Source organism: Ambystoma mexicanum, chromosome 1p, assembly GCF_040938575.1.
Source record: "Ambystoma mexicanum isolate Mex_15411 chromosome 1p, UKY_AmexF1_1, whole genome shotgun sequence".
Lineage (NCBI taxonomy): Eukaryota > Metazoa > Chordata > Amphibia > Caudata > Ambystomatidae > Ambystoma > Ambystoma mexicanum.
The window spans coordinates 1,022,265,297-1,022,289,525 of NC_090921.1; the positions used below are offsets into that span (position 1 = coordinate 1,022,265,297).

At 49.5% G+C, this 24,229-nt stretch overlaps 1 protein-coding gene across 3 annotated transcripts in view; it reads left to right on the forward strand.

Moving 5' to 3' along the window:
• Positions 1 to 24,229, forward strand: part of EDC4 (enhancer of mRNA decapping 4) — a 2,544,921-nt gene that overhangs the window by 2,279,798 nt on the left and 240,894 nt on the right. For all 3 annotated transcript variants that reach the window (XM_069603831.1, XM_069603839.1, XM_069603847.1), the window contains one exon: positions 9,382 to 9,568. In XM_069603831.1, the coding sequence (XP_069459932.1) occupies positions 9,382 to 9,568 (187 nt within the window). The remainder of the gene's footprint in view (positions 1 to 9,381; positions 9,569 to 24,229) is intronic.

Consider the following 24,229-nt stretch of genomic DNA (forward strand, 5'->3'; position numbering starts at 1 on the left):
CACGGGACATTAAAATTACCTTAAACAGTTTTCCCTTTCTTTACCCACATATAAAGTCCTGTTCTTAGATTTCCTTTTGGAACTCCATATCCTGTTGGCATCCATGTGACCACCCATGCTGTCTGACACGGAGCCCCTGTGTGACTGAATCAGAGTACTTGTGACCTGCAGCACCGGCAGGAAAAGAATTTGACTGGCGCTGTGAGAATAGACTTACAATAACAGTACCCAGTAACTATTGGCACTTGGGTTATAACTCTACTCACTAGATATCTCTGTATCCCACACAGGGTCCCAGACTAGGAGCCATGATGAAAGCGGACTTGTTATACTCCACCACCGCCGAAACGTGAAGAGTACAGGGAACACTCGAATAATTTGCTTCCCTGTCTACAAATTTTGTTCAACTATCTTCTGCCACGTTGGCAAATATATCTTTTACCTCATTTCCCTGGAACATTCATTGTTTGAAACTACATTCGTTTTTTAAGGGTTACTTTGAAACCCCTTTAGCTCAACATTGCAGTGGACCCATTGAACCATTAGTCTGCAACCCAGCCAAAATAGTGATTTATTTTATAAGCCATTTTCCTTTTTCCTTAAGTTCATGTGTTATTATTTTTGTCAATTAAGCATAATTGACACTTGCACATAACTGCATACACCATGCAATGTCTTGCTGTTCTTTTTAAGTAATTATTGTATTTTGTCACAATTGTTTGTTTAGATACTACTTATGTCACACCTGTTTGTATAGATGATATATATGATTTTTGCTGAATAGAATAAACATATGTTTACCAGCACTCATTACATTGATATAGTGGGTGGCTATTATTATTTTCTGATTTATTCTCAGGATCTCTACCTTAGGAGACCTAATTTCAAACCTTGCGGACAGGCCTAAATTTCATGATCTGTCCACCGAAACCTTTTGTTTTTTTCATTGTCAGTAAGGGTACACACATTTGTTCACACGCTATTAGAGATCCAGGCAGTGGAGAAAGTTCCAGCCTCCCAGCGAGGCTTTGGCTTTTACTCCAGGATTTTCTCCATTCAGAAGAATTGTGCTCGACCTTTCCACCCTCAACCTTCCCTAGCCCTGCAAAAATTCAAGATGGTTAAGCCAGCTTTTATAGCAGAGACATTGGACAAGGGAGACTGGATGAGCTCCCTGGACCTGAAGGACGCGCACCTACACGTCCCGATTTGGCAGCCCCATCGTTCTTTCCTACGGTTCAGAATCATGGGCTACCATTTTCAATAAAAAGTCCTTCCATTTGGCCTAAAATCGGCCCCCAGGGTCTTTACCAGACTCATGAATGCTGTGGCGGCCATCCTCAGAGCGCAGGGCCTCCACATCTACCCATACCTCGACAACTGGCTCTTGAGGGCTACATCTCCGGAAGCGGTTCACCACTCTTCCCATGCCCTTATGAACACACTGCACGATCTGGGCTTCTCGCTCAACCTCAAGAAGTCGCAGCTGCAGCCTATGCAGACTGACATTCCTGGGACTCATTTGGGACACGTTTTCCAAGAGGGTCTTCCCGGCGGAGGACAAAATCTCAGCCCTCAAGAGGGCCACCGCCCACTTCCTCCGCAGAGGGGTGACCTCCGCATGGTGGTACGAACATCTCCTGGGTCTACTGGCGGCAGTCCTGTTAGCCGTGCCGCACATGAGACTAAGGATGAGAAGGATTCAGCTGCACTTCGCTGCCTCATGGAATCCGGAGCGGGGCTCGCAATCAGAGATGATCAACGTTCCTCCATCTCTCCACCCAGACCTAACTTGGTGGTCCATGGACTGCAACCTACAGGCGGGCAAGCCCTATCGGTCGCCCTCACCGCAGGCCACCATCACCACAGACTCCTCGCAAGAGGGCTGGAGAGCCACCCTGGATGATCTCTCGGTCCAGGGCACCTGGACTCAACAGGAGCAGGAGTACCACATCAATTGGTTGGAGCTCAACGCCATCTGGCTAGCGTTCAGAGCATTCCAACCCCTTCTCAAGGGCAAGGTTGTCCTCATCCAGACAGACAACTCGACCAGCATGTGCTCGTCAACAAGCAGGGAGGCACCAGATCCCCTCCTCTGTGCAGACTGGTGATCAGCATATGGGAATGAGCCCTGGAAAACTACATTTACCTCTCGGCAGTCCACCTCCCGGGGGAATCCAACCTGGAAGCGGACAGGCTCAGCAGGCTGGGAGCAGACAATTACGTGTGGCAGCTAAACAACCTCGTTATTCAGGACATCTTCAACAGGTGGGGTCACCCCCAAGTGGATCTCTTTGCCACCTGGCACAACAAGAAGTGTCCCCAGTTTGCATCCTGGCATGGTCAGGGCTCCGGCTCTCTGGGCGACGCATTTCACCTCCAGTGGACCGGCATGAAAGCCTGCGCCTTTCCGCCCACTCCTCTGATCCACATGGTAATTTGCAAGATCAAGGAGTCTCACCGACTCCTCATCATTCTGATGGCTCCATGGTGGCCGGCCAGGCCATGGTTTTCGGAGCTCCTCAGTCTCTCGGAGGTGCCCCCTATACACCTTCCGACGGGCCCAGCACATCTTCTGGTTCAGCAGGGAGGCAGAATCATCCACCCTGCGCCAGGGAACCTAGCCCTCACAGCGTGGTACCTGAGCAGGTAACGCTTCAGCACCTTAGCCTCTCACAGGCCAATCTGGAGATCATACAGGGCGCCAGCAGCAAAGCCTCCAGGGCCCAGTACAAAAACAAATGGACTAGATTCTGCCACTGGGAAGACTTCAAGGGAATTGAACCCCTGGCCTGCAATTTGGAAGACGTGCTCTCCTTTTCGGCGCACCTCGCTCATACGGGCGCACAGGTGGACACCTGCTGCACATACCTTGCAGCCATTGGCGCTTACAGGAAATCGGAAGAAGGCATTTTTTCCTCCCCCCCAACCCCATCGTCAAACAACTGACTGGTCTCGCTAGGCTCTACCCGCCCGTCAAGAGACTGCACCCTGTGTGGGACCTTAACATAGCCTTGGGTGCCCTGGCACACAAACCATTCGAGCAAATTGCGTCCGTGGACACCAGGCTGGTCACCATCAAGACTGACTTACTAGTCGGCCTTACCTCGGCTCGCAGAGTCAGCGAGATCCAGGCGCTGGTCGCCTCTGAACCATATACGACCTTTCACAAGGACAAGGTAGTCCTGTGGACGCACCCGGCATCGAGGAAATAGTCCTTCCTACATTCTTTCCCAAGGATAAAGCACAGAGAGTGCTGCACTGCCTGGATGTCAGGCGTGCCCTAAAATTTTACTTTGACAGGACCAAGGACTTCCGCAAGTCGGATGCCCTGTATGCCACTTTCAGAGGCTTGAGGCCAGGTTATCAGGCCTCTAAGGCTATACCGCTGGATGGTCTCTGCCATCAAAGAAGCATATGAGGGCCAGCACAAGCCGCTCCCGGCCAACATGCATGCCCACGCAGTCAGGGCCAAGGCAACGGCCATCGCATTCCAGCGCCAGGTCCCTTGGCAAGTCATAAGCAGGGCGGCCACTTGGGCCTCTCCCTCGGCTTTCTGCAAGCATTACTGTTTGGATGCCGGCTCTAGATCTGACGCGGCTTTTGGGCAGGCGGTTCTAAGAAACCTGTTTGCTTAAGGAGGGTCTCCTCTCCACCCTGGGGCTACATTCAGTTGTAATCACCCATGCAGTATGGAGGAAAGGGGACAGGATGTTAGAGTAATTACTAGTTACTCACCGTAGTGACTAACCTACTCTTAGTCCATAGTCCCCTTTCCTCCATACGTCCCACCATCCTCCCCCCTAATAATAATACTAGTGTCATTAGGCAATGTTAAATATTGTTGATGCATCAATGGGGACTGAGGAGTTGCGCCGGTGGGCCGAGTCAGGCGAGCGCATGCTCCCAGGGCCAGCCCCCGCGCGCCTCTAAATATAAAGGGGAAGAATATTTTTCTGGTGAAAAAGGTTCGGTCTCCCGTCCCTCGCGAGGGGCGCCCATGCAGCATGGAGGAAAGGGGACTATGGACTAAGCGTACGTTAGTCACTACGGTGAGTAACTAGTAATTTCATGTCCCAATCCATCTGAAGTCCAGAAAGTACCTAAGGTTTATCATCGGCATTTCCTACTACCAGTTACGGATACTGTCTTTCAAGCTCATCTACCCCCACCCCTCCTCTCAAACAACTATTGGCGGTGGTGATGGCCAACCTGACAAGGGGATGTATTCACGTTTTCCCCTATTTGGACGACTGAATAATCAGTGCTTCCCCAGATCAAGCCCTGGATCACCACATCCACACCTGCTACCTTGTGCACAAACTGAGCCTCTCAACTTCAAGAAGTCCTGATTAACACCTTCTCAAATACTGCAGTTCATCAGAGCGATTCTGGACTTTCTCTGGGAAGTTTTTCTCCTGAGGACAGGGTTTACACATTCAACAGATGGTCACCAAATTTCAGAACGCCCAATTTTTGCCAGTCCTGAACTTAAGTCTCCTAGGCCTAATGCCATCATGCATTTTCCTGGTGCCAGAGGCATGGTTGAGAATTAGGTCACTGCAGTGGGCTCTCAGGTCTCAGTTGTCAGGCGACAAGGCAGTTCTAGTGCAGATACTTATCAAGGTTGCACAGGACTTCCGGTGGTGGAACCGCAGAGTAAACTTGATGGCAGGAGAACCTTTTTGGCAACCGTGGCTGGAAGCGACCATTGTTGTGTTAGTCTCCCTGAAAGACTGGAGCGTTCATCTGAAAGAGCTGACAGTGAGCTGTCCATGGGCCCTGGCAGAGCGAAGTTTCCACATTAACAGAGCTGAGGGCATTCAGATTGACGCTGATGACAGTTTTACCTTTTATACTTTTTAAGACTGCACTGATTGTGGACAACACAGTGGCCATGCACTACGTAAACAAGAGAGGTGTGGTTTAGGGCCACTCCGCCAGTGTAGAGAGGCGATGCAACTTTAGTTCTGGGCATTACAAAACAAGGGTTCCTCATCAGCAGTTCACCTGGCCGGGGATGGAGAGCACGACAGCGGCGTCATGAGCTGGTAGGGCTCAATCTCCCACAAATCGGAGCTCTGCCATGAAGTCCTTTTGAAGATTTCTTCCTTTTGGGCAATCTCTCAGGTGGACATGTTTGCATTCACTTCCAACAGAAAGTGAGAACTGTTCGGCTCTAGGGAAATTCTCCCTAGAGGAGCACTGGCACTTACAACCTTCCTTTCTTGGCCTTTCCCTCATACTGCCCTCCATTATTCGGGAGACTTGAACTCTTTTCAAAGCGAGTTCTTTTGGGAGCTAGAGTAAGCAATTGAAAAAAGAGTGATACAAAGCGCATCCGATGGAGAAAACCTTAACGCGGTTGTAGATTTGGATCCCCCATTGTAATCACTTCTCTCATGGATCAGTAATAACACAAGTAAAGAAGATGAATCTTTGGCTTGTGTTTTTGTATTTTGTTCAAGTTCGTTAACACGTTTTTTTTCAAATGTTCATGTATCATCAGTTGCATTTGTAGTCATACAAGTAGTGATGTCAGTAGGTTCAATGAGTCGCTTATTATCCTGATTGCCATTTGGCCTTCTCATTTGGCCTAGTGTGCTTCTCATTTAGCCTAATGTGCCAACTCCATGGCCTGAGGTTTCGCCCTTAGGGCTTTTTCAAGGCAATTTGAATGGCTACTATAGAGTCGATGGTTAACAGTTTGGATGTGTACAATTAAGATAAATCAAAAGAAAGTGAGAAGGTAAGGGAGAGGGGAGAGAAGTAGGGGAGGAGAGAACAGAAAGAAACAGACATTACGTTAGTATATACATTTTGTTCTTATTTTGCTAGTACTTAAAGATATTACTAGTACGGTGATAGAGGCAACGCTAGCCGATCACTACACCCTGTGTCCCAACACAAGGCTAGCCATTGTAACGAGGGCATACTCAATTTTGTGTTATGATAGTGGTTGGATAATTAACTAGAAAATTCAAGTGAGTAGGGTGTGCTTGAATAGGTGATTGGTTGGATTGGATGAAAATGTTAATACCTTCTCTAGAGTAGTAGTTGATGTATTGATGCAGGTTGTGCTAGAGATAATTTCTAATCCCCAAAAGGGAACCAGGAAATCTGAGGCCCATTTTAAAACTACAAGACCTAAACAAATTTGAGGACAGACAAAGTTAAAATGGTGACCTTGGCTCCGGTGTTGGGGGTGCCCTGTGCCAGGACAACTGCATAAGCTTCCCGGACCTCCAAGACGTGGAGTTTCCTATGCCCCTTTTACCATCACACAGGAAGTTCCTGCTGTTCGTGGTCAGGGGTCAGCACTGGGTGTTTCAGGTTGTTGCCATTCAGGCTAACATCTGCCTCATCAAGACATTTCGCCAAAGTAATAGTGTTCGTGGCATCCCACTTGGCTCTGGCAAGTGTAGAAGTATTCCCCACCTCGAAGATTGGCTAGTCAAATTGTACAGTAGGAGGGGGCTGCTGTCTGTCTTTCAGTGTACTACTGGATTATTCCACACAAGCTGATTTTCATTAAATATTGAAAAGTCATATCTGACCTCCTACCCATGTAGCTGCAGTTCATTGGGGCAGTGCCGGAAAAGATGTTGAGGGCCTGTCCGATCCGCCTTGGTCTGTTTTAAGAGTGGGGGTATGGTTGTGGCTGAGTTATTTCTGAGATTCCTGGGCTTGATGGTCTCTTGCATTATCCTTGTCCCTCAAGCAAGGCCTTGCATTAGAAAACTCCAATAGGAGCTCAGGTTCACTTGCAATCAATTGACCGGTATAGATGGCCTCAAGAACACACAAACTCTTGAATAGAGTTCAAGAGGCTCTCTAAGGATTCTCTCTTTCATATAGCTATAGACAGTTGTTCCCTTCCCAATTTATGAGTCCCTCAGCAACCCTGTATGGTTACTAGAGATCGAGAACCCCCTACTATCTGAGGTCCGTCTTATCTAACGATGATGGTCTAAAAACAGAACATCTTATCTATCTAAATATCTCTCAGGGAACAACCTAAGTGGACCCTAGTCTTAAGTCGCCAAGATTACTTAAATGGTGGATTTGTTGCCTTTTAGACACTGAAGCCCATTGGTAATACCCTTACTCCCCTTACTATTCCTCGCCCTAAATCTCCCTGTTGCTCTCCCTCGTCTCCTACTCTCTTCCCTCCTACTCCACACACCATCTTTTCTCTCTCTCTGTAGCACTTACCCATCTATCCATCCAATGTTCCTCTTTCTGCGCGCCAACATCCAATCTTGCTTTTTATCACTCATCACTCCTCTACCTCTCTCTCCACGCTACTGCTACCCATCTCTCTTCATGTCTTCTTTTCCTCTCTCCACAATACTACCACTCTCACTCCACAATACTACCACTCCTCTCTCCACACTACAACCCCCCCTCTCTGCACTACCACTCCCCTCTACCACTATCCTCTCCATTACTTTTTTATTTATTCTGATATAGCCAAGACAAATCATTACTTTTTACACGTATATCAAAAGTAAATACATTCGTGGAAAACACTTTTCCAATTACAATAATTACCAAGACGAAAAGAAAAAGGAACTAGGGGAAAAAGAGAGCGATAAAAGAGAGAAGGAAGAGAAAAGGGGATGGAAAGAAAGACAAGGAAAAAGAGGACATGAAAAGCAAATTCATTACACAAGTAGCAAACATATAGCCCCTAAATTCAAAGGGCAGAACAAGAAAAAAAACAAAAAAAGAATGAATAAACATTCGATATCCCACATTACATTCTCTGATAACCATTAAGGCTCATAAAACAACTTAATAATGATCCCATGTTTGCTAATAATACCTACAAAAACCACTTGATATATCTACCTAGGTGGGCCAAGTAGTTCTCTGAGAGGCTTATTGATTTTACTCTTCACACATTCCTACATCTCCAGTCTCCTTGCCTCTCCATCCTCCCACTTTCTCTCCTCTAATAAGAACCACTCCTATTAATAAGTTTCAGAAGCCTCATGAATTTCACCCAGTGCTCCAGGTAAGATTTTGAGGTGGGAGTATTTTACGCATGCTTTTTCAAATTGGAGAGTAAATGCAATTTCAAGAGAATAAACATTAGTTTTCTCCTCTGCAAGAGAGTAAAACTTATCCAACACATACACAGCTGTGGTGTGCCCACCCCCAAGTAGGGTGACCAGACGTCCCGGAATTGGGCCAGCTGCCTCACAAGCTCGTTTTCATTATTGTTTAAAAGCCCTATACTGGTTTTGGTGGGGGTGACCACTGGCAGCATCCCAGCTGTCACTGCTGAAAGAGTAAATCTTCACATCTCGATGCACAATGCTCATTTACCAACAAGTCCACACAACAGTTCAAAATTAAATGAACATTAGAATAGCTTGGTAGTTTTACATTTAAGATCTGCATAGTTCCAAGGCTGTGCTCAGAACGGTGATTGCCTCAGCGAGGTATCCCAGGAGAGAGCTGGCCAGTCCACTGGTTGATCCATGCACACTACCGAAGGCACAGCTCTCCTACCCCCCAGCCCCGAGCAAGTGTCAAGACAGGTTGTTCCCACTGGCATGGGGTCGAAGCACCAACAAGGACCTTGTTGAGATCGGGTAGAGGAGCAGGGCATCATTAGGACAACACCGGAGTTGATGCTGGTCAGTAGGCTGATCTTCTTCATAGAATTCTTGGTTCCAGTGATGATCTGCTAAACAGTCTCAGGAGTGCTCCTTTTATCCAAGATTCAGGCTTGGAACAAGCCCATCAGTGGTAAAGGTCTGCACCATTGAAACGCCTCTGTGTTGTCCAACCATGGACAACCACTGGTCAGTACATCTGCCTTTTTGGCACCACAGTTTGTGGATTGGGACTAATCATTCCAAGCCCCTTTCACTGGCTCACGCACACACAGCAGCATTTAGTCAGCGAAAAAAGCCACAGCTTTTGCCAAGGAAGGGATTTCCATGTAAGGCATTTCCTGACCTGAGAAGGCATGAAGAAGGCAAAGAACAATATGGCTAAAGAACAAGCAAAAACCTTGAGGTGAGGTTGGGGGTTGGGGGTGAGGGGAGGGTAAAGGGGGAATGTTGATGATGCTTCTAGTTGGAAAACCAATAAAAATATGTTTAAATAGAAACAATCTGCAGCACTCGAGCACTATAGTTACGTGTAAGTAAGAATTCCGTATTGCCATGATTAAAAAGAAAAGCTGCATTCATAAAGTGTATAGTAAGAGGTGTTCTCTTGTTGAATTACTCTTGTCATTGGTTAATTCACACCCCCTTGTTGGTGTGGTCCTAATGACAAGGTATTCTTGGGCACTTCATACAATTTTTGAATTCGTTTTAATTTTTTGCCAATGTGGTATTGATGCCTTCTTACTTTTTCCAGATATCCAGCAGCTTGAGGCTCAACTTAAGAGCAAAAAGACACGTGAGCAGGAAGCCAGGGACCCTCTGCTCAGCCAGCTCCAACATAGCATTGACGCCTTCCAGAGTAACACGGACCAGTTGACATCCAGCATCTCCACCAGTGTGCGCTCTGATGTTCAGCACCAGCTGCATGTTGTGGTGGGAAAGTGAGTGCACAGCATTCTGTCTCTTGGGACGCTTCATATGTGCCCCGTTTTAAGTAGTCACATATTTTGCGACGACCTTCATTTTTGTTGAACCATGGCTGTCCCTCATGCTCACTGCTATTCATCCTGTTTGCATACGAGTCCTTCACTGCACATTATCAATTGTATTTATGGTATTCCCTGGCTCACCTTCTACAAGTGTACAGTGCATTTCAGATCATTATTAGATTTTGGCTATTCTCCAGCATTGGATATTTTATAGATTCAAATGCTTTATTGAATATTCCCAATCTTCATGCTGGGAATCTTCGATGTAACATAGAACAATTTATTTGATCAAATTTAAACTGCAGTCATTTTGGGTCATATTACCCCTGTAGCCCATCTTAAGATTTTTTTACCGCACATTGTGTTGGGAGTCCTCAGAAATCTCTCTATAATTCTTTGTTTTAGGCTAATTTTTTCACTTTTCACTATTTCTTCATTTTTGCGATGATTTCCTGAATCCTTGACTCGAGTGTCATCTAGGGTTGCTCCGGATCCCATGGCATTCGGCCCGTCAGAGAGTATAATCACCTTCAAGTGTGAGGCCTTCACCCGTTCTTGGTGGACGGCAAACTGAGCCTTTTCAAGGCCTGTGCCAGCTGTAGCCTCAAGAATGTCTATGTAGAAGACCTCCACGAGGACCGTCACTACTGCCTGTATCTGACATCCTGGGTTGCTCATTCTGCCAGTCGTTCTCAAGAACAAAACTCTCTGATTAGTGGCTTGGCTCGATGACACACTGCCCTCTTGACTCTGCTTCAGTGAGCAGAAGCACCAACAACTGCTTCAACATCCAAGAAGCAGCCCTTGTCGACAGTTTTGACAAGCAAACAGGTCAGGCCTCCCACATCAAAACCTCTGCCGACGGGTCAAGACACATCAATTGTATGCTGGTCTTGTCAGCAGGTCCTCGTCCACGAGTCAGGGCAGGTCATCGTCGACATGTGTAAGATCTTTGCCGATGACACTCCATAAATCTGTGACCACGTCAACTGAACAAAAGGAGAAGACATCCACTCCATCATCGACCAGCAAAATTCCATATCATCTGGCACAGGCCTGGACGACTATCGCCCCCACTCTGTCTGCAGCAGATGCCTTGCAACCTTTGTCCACCCTGGCTGCTCTGTCCGAGCCTCCACACCAGTTCCCACTGGTCCTAGGTGTCACCCTGACAATTTGGCAACCCTGCCTGAGCATATTCTGCAGGATACAGAAGTAAAGCAGCCATTGGGTTTTTCTCCCAAGGAAAAACAGACACACTGGCATCAGACAATGTGCAGACTGATCCTCAGTCGGCCATGCCTCCCCCTAAGGCAGTGGCAGCATCTGTGGGGTTACCTCCTCTCTTTCCAGTTGGCCCTCCACCATGACAGCCCATCTCCCTTCCCGGGGAAACCTGCTAGAGACATCTTATTTAACATTCTGACCACACTACAGTCCGTAGTGTCGGAACTGCAGCCCAGGCTACCTGGCACATCCGCACCTCAGCAGGACCTGTGTGGATCATGTGCCCCAACAGGACCTGTGTGGTTTATGTGATGCATCTCCTCGTCCTCCAAAAGAACTGTCGCCTGCCACTGTGCATAATCTTACAGACACTGAATATGATGTTTCCTAGGAAGATGCTTCTACGCACTTCACCGGCACAGATTTATTTGATGGCCAGGTTCCAGATAATGGTGAACCAGATGATGTTCCTCTCCGGGATTAAATTGGGTCCTTTCATGCCCTAATGTCAAGGGCTACAAAAATGTTTGGTTTGGTTCCCGAGGAGCAGAGGACGGAGGGTTTCCTCTACAAGCGGCGTATGCAGCCTAGGATGTCAGTAATCACAATTCCAGTGCTGGAAGATATATGGGAGGACGGTATGTTGACTTGGACCAATCCCTCCTCGTAAGAAGGGGGGTTTGACAAAAATACTGGATTCCAGATTACGCACCCAAGTGCCTCGGATCACAACCCAGCACTGATTCAGTTGTCTCATCAGCTGCCCTGAAATGCTCATTCAACCCTTCCTCGCCATGCTCGGTTACTCCCAACAAAGAGGGCAAACATCTCAATGCTTTTGGCAAGCATATATGTTATATTGTGTATATCTACACCATTATCAATGTATATATTCAAACTGGTGCCAGCCATCACCTAAGCAGATGTATACATGTATTCATTTAAAGTAGTTTATGTTCAGTCTGGGCCTCCTTCCCAGGCTACTGCATTATGACATAATAAAGACATTTTGTTGAACCAACGACTCGCACCCCGCGCACCATGCGTTTTGCCGAAACGTAGAGGAAAGAACCTCTTCGCTGTACAACGACTTGTCACGCACACTAGGAAGTGCGCGTTCCTCATCAGACTGACAAAGAGCCTTTGACTACTCCTGGGCTGTGCGTGTGAATGTGCTGAGCATTTAATAAACTTAAACAGCCTCAGCGTGGAATGAGATACTTCAACTTAGTTGCTCGCAACACCTCGATTCCCTGTTCCGCTGCGTTGATATTTTATTTTTGCTTGCATTTACACTCAGGAATTGGAAACTTGCTCAGCTGGAACCCCCACGCTGAGCAGACTGGCACTGTTGAACTGACTGGTACGGATCTACGTGACCTGTCCACGGGTAAATTACCCGCAACGGAAATGTTTACATGTGAAATGTACGCAATACAAAATGTTCCTACGTTTCCCATGCAAACATTTCCATCACAAATCGCACAGATTCAAACACACACCCTCGCTCACACCCCCACACTCCTATTTACCATGACACGCTGTGTTCCTCCGGCGCCGGTTCCCTTTCACTTCTGTGATCGGGAACCGGCTGCAGGTTCCTTTTTATTTTTTACTTTTGCTCGGGTGAGCTGCGGGGGTGTCACCCGCAACCCCCGCCCACTATACTGTATAGTATAGTGAGCGGGGTGTTGTGGGGGACACCCCCCAGCCCCATACTGACACCACCAAAACACCTAAAGACATACCACAAAAAGTTAGAACTTTTGGTAGTTCGAACTTTTGGTAGTTCGAACTTTTCGTGGTGTGTGTTTTAGGTCTTTTGGTGGGGTCGGTAATTTCTTTTCGGACATTTCGTCCTATTCCAACTGGTACTGTACATTGGTTTACCCCGAGGCACCTCATTCTGCAAATTGCTTTTCCCCAACTGTGCCTCTTTAGCACATACTGGTAACTCATTAACTTATGCATAGCACCTGCATGTCCTGTTGGTTATGCATGTGCATATTGAGGTCTGCTTCTTTGTATTGCATAAGTATTGTGTACCAACCGATGCTGGTGTCATAATCCGTACATTGTGCTTCTTGTCAACACAATCATCACAAACATTGAGACATTTGGCACTGGCAACTTTCATTTACAATGACTGCAATATACAAGTGTATATTAGCCTGTGGTTGCGTTTTAATCTAGCCCCGTTGTTACAGAGCCCTGCTCACCCCCTCCTACTGGGGCCTAAGGGGAACCGTCATGTGGTAGTGATTTTGCTGTGCACCTTTGTAGAAATGAGTGCCCTTCCTGTACACTTTTTGCCAAGGCCAGGGGAACCCCTTTTTAAGTAGGATGTCTAGAAAGAAGATTTTCTGGACTATGTCGTGGCCATCCTTGGTCCCAACTTCAGTATTGAAAGGCGCAGGGCACTGGTCATGCATAGTTTGGGATTTGAAGGGAGACGCATTTTAAAAAGCCAACCAGATCTCGCTGCACCTGCGGGTGGTGATGGGGAATCCGCAGATTTTACAAATGCCTTTAATGCCTTCATCAAAAAAATGGACACATGAAAAAATGCGTTACAAAGATATAATTTTCTACAAAGGGATCAATTAGAGGGTGCATTTATAGAATGTTTCATCACTGCATTAGGTGAACTAGCAAATAGTTGTATGTTTGGCATGACTTATGATGAAAGATTGAGAGATAAATTCATGCTTAAAGTCAAACAGAATAGGACTAGAGAGGAGATGTGGACCAAAGGTGACCCCACACTGGAAGAATCCTCAGATATTGCAAATCGTATAGAACACACCACTGCGTGTGTTAAGGAACTTGAAATGAAGTCACCCGCCAATGATATTAATGCATTGTCCACTGGTCGTCAGAATACACATCTGGCAAGAAACCCAACATAGTTGAGAGTAAAACTAACCAAGGTGGAGAACATGGCAAGTCTAAGGAAAGTACCCATACCTTGCCTAGAGGGAGGAAATGCTTTAGGTGTGGAAGCTTTACACACTATGCTAATACCCTAGACGGACCAGTCCTATCTGTATTGTGTTCAAAATGCAACAAAAAAGGTCACTTTGCCAGATGTTGCAGAAGTGTTAAAGAAATTTCTGCTGGACAAGATGATGAGAATGATGACGTGTGAAGGTGTTACCTGGTCAGTGAGTGAAGTTGGTGCACAGAGCAAGAAAGGGTGTAAACCTCATGCCAATATATTAGCAGTTAACTCAGTGGAAATGCTTGTGGACTCTGGGTCTGACTATTCCCTTATTGATTAGAGTATGGAAAGAATTATTCAAGGTAAAGTCACTATTAACCCCACAATTCAAAGCGAGTGCATATGGTGGAGTGCCCATTGAGTTTGCAGATACTACAAAACTGAGTTACAGTGGCGTGACCAGAGAAGAAAAGCCAATGTGCATGTCTCGAGAAAACGTGGAAACCTGTTTGGGAGTTTGAACAGGACAAATTGGGGATCATCGTTATTCGAAGGGTACCAGGACATATATCTACTGTTTCCATAGATGTCTCTAGACTGGAAGATACATTTTCCAGTGTATTTGAAGAGAAAATAGGCAGTTTGAAAGGATTTTCTCATAAAATTGTCCTCAAGCAGGACTCTGTACCTGTCATAGCCAAGGCTTAGTGTGTTCCAATAGCAGGTAAGAAGTGTCCAAAGAGATTCAAAAACTACTTAAACAAGGAATAATTGAAGAGGTGGCAGCCTCAGAGTGGGTTTCCCCCAGTGGTGATCATACGAAAGGGCAATGGAAGTGTCAGATTGTGTCGATCTTCGAGCATTGAATAAGTGTGTTATTGTTAAGTTTCCAATCTAGGAGAAATGGTAGGTAGGATAACAGGTGCCAAATATTTCAGTACATTAGATCTCACGTCAGCATACCAGATTAACCTACATCCCTCTTTCCGCAACTTTACCACTTTTGTCAAACATCAGGACACATTTAGGTATAAAAGAATGTCCTTTTGACATTCCAAGATTACCGCCGGCAGCGAGTAGACGTGCCGACGGCTGCTCCGTTATCCCGTGTCTGGTTCGTTGGGGGTTCCAAGGAGGTTGGGGCCAGACAACATTACCCACTGGCAGGCGGCAGGGACTTGAGGCGAGACTGCCCGTAGAGCGCTGGTCATTTAGGACAAACCTGCGCTAGTCGAGCATCCACTGGAGGCAGCCCCATTTGAAGATTTGATTGTGCCAGAAGGGCCGAGGCAGTTGGGATAGACCCCTGGTCTTCCCCTTTGAAGGGGCGGCTGGTGCAGGTGATGACGCATTAGGAGACCGGCCCACGGATCCGGAAAGGAACGAACGCCCCCCTGGTGGAAGGAGTTTACGGGCTTGGGAGAGGTCGATATATTCCCCCCTCTGCCCCCGTTGCAGGGTCTTGGCCGGGCCTGGAGGTGAGGGATGTCGGCCTTTCAAGCAGCGACGAGGGACTCTGGTCGCCGACCCAAACACGGCAGGGGCTGCAACCCAGGCCCTACATAGATGTCTTCCAAGTCTAGGGGGAAATCTGGAAAGGCCAGACACTCCATTAGAGAGCCCCAGGAACACTGCCTACACTCTGGCCCGCACTGGAGAACAAGGACACTAACAAAACTGGCAGTGGCCATTCAAAGGAGCGAAGGGGCTCTGAGGCGGATGAGGAGGTGGCGCGGATGACGAGGCAAGACTTCAGGGGGGAAATGCAGGTCCTGAGAGAATCTCTGGCTCAAACTTTTCAGGACCAGTTTCAATTTATGAGAACCGACCTCAATATGGCACTGGGGGAAATCCGACAAGAAGTAGCTCAACTAGGGGAAAGGACTGATTTGTTGGAAAGGGGCCTCCAGGAGAACGAAAGGGAAACAATGGCTAATAGCGAGGCCATAGATCGGCTGGACACTGCGGCGAGGAACATGGAGGCGATGCTCAAGGACTTGGAAAATAGATCCCGTAGGATCAGCATCCGGATTAAGGCGCTTCCAGAGGCAGTGACGGATCGACAACTGAAGGAGGAATGCCAGCACATATTTGTAGAACTTTTGGGCGAAGGGGACCCGAGTTTGATAATACTGGATAGGGCCCACAGTCGGCCGGGTCCCTGGTGGTCCTAACGCCAGACCTCGGGAAGTTGTGGTAGCCTTCGCCAGATTCGGTCAGAAGGAAGCGGTGCTGTGAGCGGCCAGGCAAAGCAAGCCTGTCCTCTACAAAGGGCAGGAAATACTGTTGTTCCAGGACCTGGCTGCGAGTACACTGCTGAAAAGGAGGAGTATGGGTCTGGTCCTGAAGGAGCTGTCCAAGAAGGGGATAAAATATAAGTGGACCTTCCCTTTTGGCTAAATGTTTGAGTGCGAGGAGATTCAGAAGCGGGTGACCACGCTCCAGGAGGCAGCCAACATTATAAGTTTGGAGCTGGAGAATGAGGGGGGCACGTGGGGGACCCTGCATCCCGTGGGGGTCAAAGGGAGAGGAGTAGACCTTGGGAATGGGCAACTGTGGGGGAGCGGGGCAAGAGGAAGGGTGCACTGAGGGGGCCCGCGGGGAGGTTGAAAGCTCAGAGTGCTGAGGGGGAGGGAGGTCGTAATGTGGAGGGGGCCGGGTGACCTAACTGACTGGCACTTGGGTGGTGTAACGCTCACCTGATTCTCGCAGAGGCGCCGGTCTTGACTGGGCGACTACCGTATCTTCAAAGGTGATGTGTAGCACCCGGTTGGCTCTTTGGGCTGGACCTCTGTGCACTGTATGCCTGACGTGTAGAGTAAGATGTCTGCAGATAGAAAATATGGGGTTAATGAACTGGGGTTATTGGGGTGTCCCTATCTCTTTCCTCTTCTCCTCTCCTGTAGACCCCCAAAGGTTAACGCTCTCACCTTAGGTAAGTGAATGCCGAGCTCTCCATCTGCCTCGGGGCAGGGTGCTGTAACCAGTTTCTTCACTGGATAGGTAGCGCAGGCCTCTTGACTTCAGAGGACTGCTGTCCGTCGTTTACTGCACGAACGGTAAGTTTCGAGTCATTCAAATGTCTTTAAAGTCTTTAGTAATGATGTCTCTTGTTTTGCAGGGTTCCGGCGATGGCGGATGACGGGCTGAAGTGAGTTGAAGATGGAGCCCGTGTGATGAATAGAAGCGCCTGGAAGCACGTAAGTAAGCGCTTGTTGCCTGCTTCACTATGCGCTCTAACTGTCTTTTTATTTTGCAGGTACGAGTTCGGAGCGGCTGCAGGGTGCCGGAATACCCACTGGATTAGATGTGGAAAGGAGTAATGGCACGTGAGTATTAAAGTTCCCCAATGTCTTTAAACGCACCTTGTTTTGTCTTTCAGATGCCTCCGGAGCGTGCGAAGAGTTGGTAAACTTTTGTCTTTCAGATGCCGGAATGCAGTGTGAAGACCTCCGGAGCGCACGAAGAGTAGGTAAGCCTTTGCCTTTCAGATGCCGGAATGCTAACCTGTTCTTTCTTGTCTTTATAGGTGTTGCTGAAGACTGGATTCAGGATGGTAAGCCTTTGCCTTTCAGATGCCGGAATGCTAACCTGTTCTTTCTTGTCTTTATAGGTGTTGCTGAAGACTGGATTCAGGATGGTAAGCCTTTTTCCTTAGGCCCAGGACCGGATGCAGAAGACACGATGAGCGTTCTGCTGCAGAGGTTGCAGAATAACGCAAAGCAAGATTCATCCACCGGGTGTGGTTTAAATAGCCTCCTGTAGTGCTTAGGTGTCTCCTTCCACAGCCACGCCTAAGTAAGAAAAGAGTTCCTGGTAAGAAAAGAGTTCCTGCCTTCCAGAAGAGTTCCGGTGTTCTGAATCTAGGGAGTGGCTCCAGCCCCACCCAACAGGAAAAGTAGTTCCAAACAGAAGAGGATCAGAGGCTCAACTGGCAGGCAAGTAAGCAGCATGGTCTGCTGAAGGTAAGTCCACCCAAGCATTATGAGCCCGGCGCTTCCAGCGCTGGGACTGGGCATATTTATGAGCCTGGTGCCACTGGCGCCAGGACTGGGTCCAAAAGGTCCCAATTGGGACTGGTTGGCACTCGGAACCTGGGTTATGGATCTGCTTCCAAGGGAGTTGGGAAAACCCTGACCTTTTGGAAGCAGAGATCATGACAGGTGGTATATGATGGTGGTGGACTCAAGGGCTGCGTGATGGCCCGGGAGGGAGGAGTAGAAACATGTTGGAACAAGCAAGGACGGGACTGTCCGGGGGTGGGGGATGGAGGGTGGGGGGGTCGGGTGCGGTCTAGCCCAAAGTTGGGGGTTCAAGGAAGGGGGGGCCGAGGGAAGGGATGGGGGAAGGGACAGGGAGGGGACCATACCGCTTAACAGAGAAGCTTTGGGTGTATTGGGGAATAGTGGAGGGTTAGGGATGGCGACAGAAGGGCAGCTTGCGGGAACAGGGCATAACACCATTTTGGTTTTAGGTGGCTAACTAATAATGTGAGTGGGGTTAATTTCTCCCCTCAAGCGGGCCAAACTAGAACAATTTACTAGAACGCATGCACTGGATGTTTTGGCCCTGCAGGAGACCCATCTGATGCGCAAAGACCAGGGCCGCCTGCGCCTGAAGGGCTTCCCACAGATCTTTTTTGCGTCAGATCCCACAAAGAAAGGGGGGGTGGCGCTGGCATTTGTGGAGAAGTATGGACTTCAGTATCCAAGATCTCCTGAGGGACATAAATTGGAGGTTCATCATGGTAAGGGGGGAGCATATGGGTGCTACTTACACTATAGCCTCGGTTTACGGCCCAAATGTGGGACAGGACAAGTTCTCGAGGGAGACTTTGGGCATGTTGGAAGGGTTTGCGAGGGGGCAAGTCATCCTGATGGGGGACCTTAATTTGGCCTGGGACAAGCGGTTAGATGGGACACAACACACTAGATTGGACACAACATGCAGACAGATCGGGGTGGGGGCGGTGGCCTCCCCACAGCTGAAGGAGCTGTTTAAAGGGGCAGGCTTGAGGGATGTTTGGAGGGTGTTGAGGTGGGAGGACGAGGGCTCTACACGTTTCTTTCGGACGTGCGTAGAACCCAATCTAGAATTAGTTACATCTGGCTCTCGGCGAGTCTGGTGGGAGGGGTAGAGCGGGTGGAGACTGGCCCCAGGGGAATTGCCCCTCCCAGGGTTGTGCAGATGAAAATGCAGTTGGGTAGGCGAAGGCCAGGGGTTTGGAGTTGGCATTTTCCTGGGGAACTCATGAGGGACCAGGTGATCAGGGAGGAGATAGGCAACAACATTAAAGCTTTCTTCGAAAGAAATAACGGCACGGATACGAGTCTCAGCACAAGGTGGGACGCGTTCAAGGCCACTCTGAGAGGGGAACTTATCGCCCTGAAGACAGAGAGGAATAAACAACTGTGGCGCTTGGAGACCCAGCCGGAAGGGGAGGTGGAGGCTGCAAGGGTGAGACTGAAGGAGGTCCCCACAAGGAAAGCTTATAGGGAGTATAGGTTGGCAGAGGGGTAACTGAAGATTTTGAGGACCAAAAGGCAGAGGGAGCTATATTAAAGTTCAGGCAGAAATTTGACGCAAAGGCCAATAAGGCGGACTCGCTTCTAGCATGCCTACTGAGGGGTAGCAGGGAACAAAATGCGATCTCGGGCTTTGAAGGATGAAAGGGAGGAGAGACTCACCCGAACTGAGGAGATAAGGGAGCGACTAGCCATATTCTACAAAGCCTGTACACGTCTCAGGGCCCAGTCACCCAGCATCAGAAGGACTTCTTGGGAGCCTTGTCCCTACCGCGTGTCTCTAGGGAAATCGGGGAGGATCTGGGACAGGCCATCACGGAGGATGAGGTGCGGGCTGTCATTACGTCACTTCCCAGTAATAAGGCCCCGGGCCCTGACGGAGACCCGGCATCCTTTTACAAAACCTTTTCCGCCATACTGATCCCACACCTTGCACAACTTTTCAACTCATTCGGCACCTCGGGCTGCATTACTCCTTCAATGGAGGAGGCCAAAATTACACTCCTACATAAGGCAGGCAAGGACCCGGAGGAATGCACCTCCTATAGACCCATTGCTCTTATAAATTCAGACGCGAAAATGTATACAAAAATCCTGGCGAGGCGCTTGGAGACGCACCTCCCTACACTGATCCATCAGGATCAGACGGGGTTCGTACAAGGACGACAAACGGCCGATAATATCAGACGGGTGGCTCACTTGGTTGAGAAAACGCAGAAGACTCCCACTCCAGCGATTCTCCTAGCTTTGGATGCCGAGAAGGCGTTCAACCGGGTGGAGTGGTATTTTATGTTTCTGGCCATGGAAAGAATGGGTATAGGCGCAGGGTTCATCAGCATGGTGCAGGTGCGTTATAGAGCCCCTACCTCGCGCTTACTAGTGAACGGCGCAATGTCACAACCCATCAAGCAGCCCCCTTTCTCCGCTTTTGTACGCTCTGTACTTGGAGCCCCTACTTGTGGCGATACAGGAAGCTGAGGATATCCAGGGCATTCCTTTCAGGGGGCATCAGCATAAGGTGGCGGCGTTCGCCGATGACATGCTGCTCACTCGATCAAACCCAGGGGAGTCCATAGAGGCGTGTATGGCACTATTGTCCAAGTTCGGGGAAATATCTGGCCTGCGGGTGAACTTGCAAAAATCTGAAATAGTGAATCTGTCACTGAAGGGCGATGAGGCAAGGGTTTTAAGAGCGTCCTCCCCATTTAAGTGGAGACCGGGTGGAATACGATACCTTGGGATTAGGGTTACCCCTCAGTTGTCGGGATGGTATGGGGCGAATTACACTCCCATGCTAGCGGCGATTCAAAAAGACCTCAGGAAGTGGAGCTCCCTAAGGATATTGTGGTTGGGAAGGGGTTTGGTGCTCAAAATGGTGGTCCTCCCAGGGTTGCTTTACTTATTTCAGGCAGTTCCGTTGCCTGTCCCAGCACCCTTCTTTTACGGAATTAGACAAGGCAGTTAAGGACTTTGTCTGGGAAGACAAGAAGCCGCACTTGGCCAAACGGCTATTGGCAGCATCTAAGGGGGTGGGGGGGGGGTTTAGCCTTACCGAATTTTCGCCGCTATTACGAGGCTGCGCAGCTCAGGGTAATCCGGGAATGGTTCTCAGCGGAATATAACAAACAGTGGGTTAAGATGGATAGAGTGGTAGCTCGGCACCACATGGGAGAGGTACTCTGGCTCCCGCGCAGGTTAAGACCGGCACATCTATACATGAGCAACATAACAAAGGGGCTGGTTGAAATTTGGGACGGGGCTGCGGAGAAATTGGGGATTACTAACTTTCCGTCGCCGTTCACCCCCATCTTCAACAATGGGAATTTCAACCCGGGGATGGAAAGGGGGGCATTCCTGAAGTGGGAGAGCGGGGGGTGCAGGGTCATCAGAGATTTGTTTCGAGGTCCGAATGTGAAATCCTTGGAAGAATGTAAACGGGAGTTCGGGGTGAGCGAGGGGGAACGGCTCAGATATTTTCAGCTCAGACATTGGGTGATGTCCACAGAGGTTCGGAGGGCGACAACTCGTGAACTGACACAGTTCGAACGATACCTCCTGACACTCGAGGGGTCCAGAGGGTTGATTTCGGATCTTTATAGGCTTCTGGAGAGTGCTGGTCCGACTAGGAAATGGCCATATATGTCCAGATGGGAGGGGCTGTTAGGGGCGGGAATGGAAAGGGAGGACTGGGAGAGGCTTTAGAAATTGATCCCAAAGGTGGCCAGGGCGGCCCAGCTTTAGGAGGCCTGGTACAAGTACCTTTTCGGCTGGCATTACACCCTGGCCCACCTTCATGCAATATTCCCAACAACACCCGGGACATGCTGGAGGGGTTGTGGTGAAGAAGGCACAGAGGCTCATATTTGGTGGGATTGCCCTAATATTAGACATTTCGAGGGGATTGGGTCCTCCAACGTATTCCATATCTAGGACAGTAATCACCACAGCTGTGCTGCATTTGGAAAATCTTTCGGCGTCTGTGTCCTGCGTCTGACGTCGATACGCCGTCCTCGAGGGCCTCTGTCGAGCCGACGTCACAGGATGTTATAAGTAGGACGCACAACGCCCGTAGCCTTAGTTCCGTTTTTTCCGCGAACGTGTTCACTTCGGAGATCTCGGCGCCTAGATTCTACTGAATCCTGTTCTTTCGGTTCTTCGAACCTGTTTCTTCATTGCTATCGAATATGATGTCTTTGGCTTCTTCCACCCCACGGTTCGGGTTTAAGAAGTGTCAGGTGTGCGGGTCCAAGATGTCGCTGACTGATATGCACGACTCTTGTCTCTGGTGCCTCGGGGAGGACCATGATACAGACGACTGTGTCGACTGCCAATCGCTCACATCGAAGCCCTTGCAGGAGCGTAAGAAGCTATCGGTCGGTAAGGTGGCCAAGCCCCGGAAGTCGCGTTCCACTGGTCTTTCGACTGACAATTCGAGGGGTGACTCTCCGCATCGTCGTCGGGAGTCCGGGGTTCTCGGTCTGGGAGTCGGTCCCGCCATTCCCCTGCCTTTTGGAGGCACTCCAGGAAGCGCTGACACCGGTCGCCTTCGCCGTCTTTTTCCGAGGACTCCGCCCGTCGGCGGGTTGCTTGTCCCAACAAGCATTCCACTCCTGAGGAATGGGATTCCTTCTGAAAGGAGTTGTTGGCGATTTCTCCGTTCCGTCCGCGCCGTCTGAGGACGCCGGTCGTGGCTGTGCTAGAGACGCTGTTCATCCGCCTTCGGGCCCGAGCAGTCATCGCGACCACCGGGCGCCTTCGAGGTCCCGGTCGGACAAGAATGGTCGCTCTAGACATGCCCGTTCCAGGTCCCACGGTCCGCGACGCCTTCGAGACTGTGTGAACCTGTGAAGTCTTCGAGGAAGATATCGACGCCGGCGGCGCTGAGGTAGTCGACGGACTCTCTCGAGGCCCCGCCTCCGAGGAAGTCGTCAATGCCATCAGTGCTCAGGCTGTCGAGAGACACGCTCGGGGCTCCGCCCTCGAGGCCTGTGTTGATGCTGTCGACGCTGTCGGCGCCACGCTCAACGTCGATGCCGACTCCATCGACGCCTTTCGGGGCAGTTTTGTCAGGGATGCCTCGTGGTATGGGGGAACCCCCTAGAAAAGCTCTGGCTAAGGCAAAACATGTCTTTGTTCCTTTTTCGGTTCCCTCTTTCCAGACTCTGGATTATATTTGCGGTGGATGAGGGGGTCTGAGGAAGGGGAAGGGGTGGTTCCTGCAGAGGTCCCTGATGACATTGTTTCTGATCATAGCCAGCCTGAGGAGCTGCGCCAGTCATTGCATGACGCCAGTGGGCTCGACACCTCTCCGAAGGTGGAATTTGGTAGGCCTGAGCCTGGCACGCATGCCGACTCCTCTTATCGGCGCCTGAAGTCGAGGGTCACGGATTACCTGGGGTGGTCTGCCCCCCCTGGGGATTTTCAGTAGGATGACCTGACTGATAACCTGGACCAAGGTCCTCCAACTGACTCAGTGCTGCCATTCCATATGGCCTTGCAGAGAAGGGTGGCTGCGGCTTGGACTGCTCTGCAGAGTCTCCCGGCAGTGGGAAAGTCCTTGCCGAGGAAATATCGCCCAGCCAGTGGCGACCCCTGCTACTTGACCACAAACCCTACTCCGGAGAGTTTGGTGGTGCAGGCGGCTACGGCCCCAGCAAAGCAGGCGTCGTATCCTACCATCCCTCCTGATAGGGACGACAAACATTTTGACGGCTGGGCGAAGAAGGTATTTTCTTCTGGGGGTAAGGCGCTTCAGGCTGCCAACTCTGTTTGTGCCTTGTCTCGTTTCACACACACTCTGTGGAACTGTATTTCCCTAGCGGCTGATCCTATTCCCAAAGGGGAGGAACGGGATGGTTTCCTTGCTATCGTGCAGGATGGCAAGGATGCAGTGTGTGAAGTCGGGTCTGGACATGGTTGATTGCGTCAGTCGGTCCATGGCGGCGAGCACCATAACACGCAGGTTTGCGTGGTTGCGGAAGTCGGGTTTTGCTCCTGATGTGCAAGCCCGGCTCTTCAACATGCCCTTTGATGGTGACCATCTTTTTGGCAGCAAGGCTGACGAGAGTCTTGAGAGGTTGTGTTACGCTCACCATGGTTCCCACAGGGGCATCGATCGGACCCGGACAGCTGCGGTCTCCACCAACGTGATGCATAGTGCAGAGATTACAGTCTGGACTGGCCCGCCTAATCTTGTCTGCTGGACTCGTAGAAGTATTGTCCTGCAAGTGGAGAAAGGGAGTTAGCCACCCGTGGACTTTAGTGATGGCCCCCCAACTGTTCTCGTTCTCCCCACTAATCACCTCCGATATCCCCTCTTGGTAACCTCACCTTATGTTTTTAAATGATGAGCTCTCCATCCTGCACGGCATGCAGGGGCGCGTAGATACCAGTTACTTCACTGGTTTGAAGGTACTGGAG